The 5,357-nt window shown below is 64.6% G+C and overlaps 1 protein-coding gene across 1 annotated transcript in view; it reads left to right on the forward strand.

Annotated features, from left to right (window-relative positions):
- The first annotated feature begins 883 nt into the window (after positions 1–883).
- Positions 884–5,357, forward strand: part of FCRLA (Fc receptor like A) — a 5,550-nt gene continuing 1,076 nt past the window's right edge. The window contains exons 1-5 of the mRNA XM_023521499.1: positions 884–1,009; positions 3,443–3,457; positions 3,666–3,818; positions 4,073–4,339; positions 4,693–4,977. Of these exons, the coding sequence (XP_023377267.1) occupies positions 934–1,009; positions 3,443–3,457; positions 3,666–3,818; positions 4,073–4,339; positions 4,693–4,977 (796 nt within the window). The 5' untranslated portion in view covers positions 884–933. The remainder of the gene's footprint in view (positions 1,010–3,442; positions 3,458–3,665; positions 3,819–4,072; positions 4,340–4,692; positions 4,978–5,357) is intronic.

Genomic DNA, 5,357 nt, shown 5'->3' on the forward strand with positions numbered 1-5,357 from the left:
TTCCAATGGCTCCTCCCGTCTGTCTCCACATAGCCCGCGGGGGCCTGGGGGGTGTAATGGTGGGGAGGGCAGAGGAGGGCGGTCCCCCAGAGAAGGGGCGCCGCCATCGGACAGCAGACGTTCGGAGACAGGGACAGTGGTCCCCAGGGGCCGCCTGCAGCCCGGGGAGCTGCCCCGTTCCTGGGTGTCCTCAGGTTGCTCCAGCTACCCGATGCCTCCCGTCTCTGGTTGTGGGGTCAGAGCCCGGCTCCCCGCTGGGCCTTCTGGAAGCCGGTGTCCTTTTTCTGTCCTTTTCCCCAGGGGACTGTCTGGGCCTCACACTCAGGTTCCCACTGGCACTGCACAGCCTCCTGTGCTGCCGTCGGAGCCCAGACACATGTCCGGGAAGCGAGTGTGCAAACGCGCGCGGGCGCGGGGTGGTCGGAGCCTGTGCGGGCGAGTCCGGTGTCCGAATCGGTGCCGGCGCCACCGTCTGCCCCCTGCCTTGCTTTGGCCCGGTCACTAGAAACGTGTATGGGCTGGAGCAGGACAGGGTGGGACGCTCCCCCCATCACTGCTGTCCTAGTGGCTTTCCGCACAGCCTTCAGCCAACTCCTGCGCCCAGCGTGTCCCCACTGAAACGCCGGTCAGCACTGACCTGCCCCGAGTGTCCGTGGTGGCCACTGGGTGTCAGATAGTGACATGCTTGGGAGCTCCCTGAGCTCCCTGTGGGGTTTTGAGCAGCTGGGGTCACTGTCATTTCACCCACAACCCTGAGGATGTGGCCGACGCTGAGCCCAAAGGCGAATGATGAAAGCCAATCACAGCGCTGGGAACGGGCCCAGAAGCGAGGAGGCGAGGCCGTGGGGCTCACTTCCCCTCTCTAATTTGAGAGGCTGCGAGCTGGAGAGAACCAGGGCGCCGGAGGCCACAGGAGGCCGGCCCGCCGTCACCATGAAGCAGGGCGGCGTCTTCACGGCCCGGGTCCTCTCCAGTCCTGCTGTGCTCTGGGCAGCCCGGGTGCTGCTGGGTGAGTGAACACTGGGTGCTGGTGCGGGACAGGCCGCGGCCCAGCTCGAGAAAGGACCAGGAGGGGCGAGACCTGGACGGACTTCGGCCGTCCGAGCGGCGGCATCCAGGCGGGCGTGAGGGCGGACGCGGGAAGCTGTGTGCAGGGCCGCGGGCTGAGGGTGGGGACACTCCCAGCCTTTTCCTGTGACGGTCCCCGGATGACAATGCCCCCCCCAGGGACAACGCAACGCTGCCTTCGTTTCTGCAGACAAAGGGTCGTCTGTGCTTGCTGTCCCCACTTCCGCGCTTGTCACTTGCCCCTCGGTGTTCACAGTGGCATCACCGGGCCTTCCCACGCTCGCTCTCCTCATCCTGCAGGGCGTCTGGCTGCATGGTGCCGCCGTCGCCTGCTGCGGGCTGGGCCTCTACGCTTCGTGCCCCACACCGTTTCCCCCTCTGCTCCGGCCACCTGTGTCGGTCCCTCCCGCTGGTTTGCCCTCTCTGCCCCTTAAAGACTGGTTCCCACCGGTGCTCCCTCGACGCCCTGCTCGCCCTTCCTTGTGCCGTCCCCCCCCCCGCGAGCTTATTTGTTGGTAGAATTTTTACCACTGAAACTGCATCGTTGAGTCCCAAACCTCATCTCCAGCCCAAACCATTTTCAAATACCAAGCTTTGCACAAGACAGGTCTCACGGGTACCGCAGGGCAGCATGGAGTCAGCAGAGCTGAACCCACCTGTCCCCTCGGCCCCGCCTCTCCCAGCCCAGTCAGTGGCTTCCGCCCGCCCGGGGCGAGAACTTGGGAGACACAGCAGACTCCCCGCCTCTCCTTGCGCTCTGTGTGTGGTCAGTTATCAGGTTTGGCGAAGTTCACCTTCTGCACTGTCCCCTGGAGCGCACCGAGTATGTGCCAGGAGGAGCCGTCACCATTCTGACCTGGGCCAGCCTCGTGTCCTTGAAGTGAGCTCCGCACTCTGTGGCCAGCGTGCTTTGTGCGGGGCCCGGCTGCGGCCCTCGCTCCTGACCCGGCTGCGCCCCAGCAAGCCCGAGCCGGCCAGGCCCAGCCCCGCAGTCTCACGCTGGGTGCACTGTCCCTGGGCTTTGCTCACGCCACTCCCGCTGCTGACATGAGCCCCCACCCACACATTCCAGCATCCCTAGGTGGCACCTGCACCCAGAAGCCTTCCTGAACCCTCCTCTGTCCCGACAGCGGCCTGACACCCCTTTCTTGTCACTTCCCCCCTGGGCTGAAACAACGGCCTCGCGTGCCTGTGCCACCACTAAGCTGAGCGGCTCGTAGGCAGGACCAGGCCTTTGGCTTCTGTCTTCCCGCCTCGTCTCCTCTGCCTTCAAATGCACAGCACTTGTCTCATCACTGCTCGGTGATGGTGACGGTGACGGTGACGTCGAACGTGCATCTGAGCTCCCGAGGCCGGGATGGGGTGATCAGGACACGGAGCGGCGTGTGGCCACACGTGGAAGCGGACACTCAGCTTTCAACCCCTTCTTTTTTGTTTTTACTAACTCTGTGCCACTTTGCAAAAGTCACTTTTTATAGCCACGAATTTGTTTTTTCTTTATTCGTAAAATGAGAATAGTGATGACTACCACGTGGTTCGTTGAGTGAAAGTGCCAGATAGCCCAACCAGATTTTATTTTCAGAAAGGAGACGAGGCTGAGTCCCTCTGAACGACAGAGGAGGAACTGAAAAACGGTAGCGAGTGATGATGGGGGCGCAGAGGACAGGGACCGAGCACCTGGCTCCAGCGTAATGAGGAGTAGGAAGCAGAGGAGCCTTGCTGAGGGAGGTTAGAGGTCAGCAAGGGGGAGAAGGACGGAGGGGACAGGAAGCTCACGGAGATGGGGGCGGTGGCTCCAAGGGGAGCGGACAGAACCGCTCCACAGCTACGGGGTCGAGTGGGACACGGGGCGGCAGAGAGGTCGCCGGCAGGGAGACTTCGCAGGGCAGAGGACGGCAAGGCAGTGCTGGCCGAGGGCGACGCGGGGAGCAGCAGGGCCCCCTGGCCGGCGCTGAAAGCGGCTCGGCGCCAGCGTAGTCACAGGCGAAGGGCCGGGGGATCGCTGGGACAGCGAGGCTGTGGGCGACGGTCCCCAGCGAGGGTCCGAGGACTGAGGTGGCATCAGCAAAGTAGAAAGCGCACAGGTGCTGGACTCAGACAGACTTGACTTTCTCGCTCCATTCCCAACTCTCTTCCTAAACTTTGGGTAAGTTCGCTGAGTTTTCTAAGCCCGTTTCTTAAAGATTGTAAAGTGGGGCAGAAGTCACATAGCCAGAAACCTTGCGACGACGAAACGCGATGACGCGTGAACGTGCCCAGCCCTGCCTGGCACGGCAAACCCCCCGCGGGGGTGGGGTCTGACGTCTCCCTTCCCTCCTGTCCTGTGTCCACCGGCTATGGGGTCGTCGGGGTCATCATGCTCCCTGCACAGCAGCTGGGTGTCATGCAGGTGAGTAACTTTCCCCGCTCTCGTCCCCAAACCACAGCCCACTCACCGAGCACTGGAAGCCAGTGCGTCGAATCGCAGTGACCCCCTGAGAGACCCGTGTGCGTCTCCGAAACGACGCCCGCAGGTTCCCTCCGGGGGGCGGTCTTCTGTCCTCCTTCTCCGAGTCACAATCTCGTTCCCTGGTCCTCTGGGACCGTTGCCTCCTTAGCCGTCGCTTTGGAGATGCTGCAGTGCGAAGGACCTGTCAGCACCCAGGACAGCAGCTGCCACACGGCCAGCGACGTGACAGGCCCCAGGGACAGCGACTTCCAGGTCAAGGGTTACACTTTCAGTAAACCCTTCCACCTGATTGTGTCGTACGGTGAGGCCCTGCGGGGCGCTGGCCGGTGCAGGCTCTTTCCCCCGTTTCCCGATCTGCCCTTCAGCCCCGCAGCCCCCGGGAAGGTGCCCCAGGCAGTGGCCCCGACGAAAGGCCCCTGCCCCCTCAGCCCTGGGTCCCGGAGAAGTTGTGGGGGTCCCGGATGCCCAGAGAGAGTTCTGGGGGGTCCGTGTGGGCAGCATTGGGGTCTCCCCAGGAAGGCCCTGGGGGACACTCAGCTCTACCTTTGGCCGCAGACTGGCTGATCCTCCAGAGCCCAGCCATGCCCATGTTTGAAGGAGACCCCCTGGTCCTGCGCTGCCAGGCCTGGCAGGACTGGCCACTGACCCAGGTCACCTTCTACCGAGACGGCGCAGCCTTGGGCCCCCCCGGGCCCAGCAGGGAGCTCCCCATCGCTGCCCTGCGGAAGGCGGACAGCGGCCACTACCACTGCAGCGCCATGTTCAGGGCCCCTGGGCCCGGGAGCCTGCAGATGGCGTCTCCCGTGGCCGTCGCCGTCCAAGGTGAGAGTGGGGGCAGCATGGTGGCAGCGGGGGCAGCTGGGGAGAGACTGAGACCGCACGGCCTCGCCGGAGCTGGCGAGGTCCCCGATGGCGTCAGGGGCAGGGTGCCGCCTTCTCAAGTCACCTGGCCGCTCAGAGCCCCCGTGATTCCCACACTCTGCCCTGCAGACCCATGACCTATGACCTATGCGTCCCCTTGTCCGCTGGGTGGACGACGGTCACACTGGCCCGTTACCGAGTCCTCTCTAGTCCTGTCCACGTGAAGACAGAAGATGCGGGAGGTTCGAACAGCACTGGTCGTGTGTCCCCTGAGCAAGGTGGCCTGACCCTTCTCTGTCACCTGTCACCCCCAGATCTCTTCCCAGACCCTGTGCTCAGAGCCAGTCCCTCAGCCGAGCCCCGGGAGGGGGCCGCGGTGACCCTGAGCTGTCGGACACAGCTGCGCCGGGAGAGGCCGGCCGGCCGCCTGCTCTTTGCCTTCTACAAGGGTGGCGGGGCCCTGCGGGGCTGGGGCCCGTCCTCGGAGCTGCAGATGCCCGCGGCCACAGCGGCCCACTCTGGCTCCTACTGGTGCGAAGCTACCACCGAGGGCAGCCAGGTTTGGAAACGGAGCCCCGAGCTGGAGGTCAGGGTGCAGGGTGAGTTGGCGTGTGTGGAAAGTGGGGGGCAGCATGGCGGGGCCTTGGGCTGGGGTTCGGTGTCAGCCGCTTCAGAAAGGACTCGGGAGGCAGGGGCCGTGAGCCACAGTCCCTGGTGATGGCAAGAGCACGCACAGGGGACTTCTCCCTTGACCATGTGACGCCTCACCGAACCAGGACATGGCCCAGCCGTGCGGCTGTGGGGCGCGGAGCACGGTGAAGGCTGGGGCCCCGCCACGGAGGCTGCTGGCGGCTGGAGCACGCCCGGAGGGGGTGTCCGGGGTCATGGGAACTTGGGGCCACGTTGTAAGAAAAGGACCAGAAGGAGTGGCACAGGCTCGCCCAGGGGGGAAGGTGACTCGGACCAGCAGCACATCCCC

Source organism: Pteropus vampyrus, unplaced genomic scaffold (genome assembly GCF_000151845.1).
Source record: "Pteropus vampyrus isolate Shadow unplaced genomic scaffold, Pvam_2.0 Scaffold304, whole genome shotgun sequence".
Taxonomy (NCBI): Eukaryota; Metazoa; Chordata; class Mammalia; order Chiroptera; family Pteropodidae; genus Pteropus; species Pteropus vampyrus.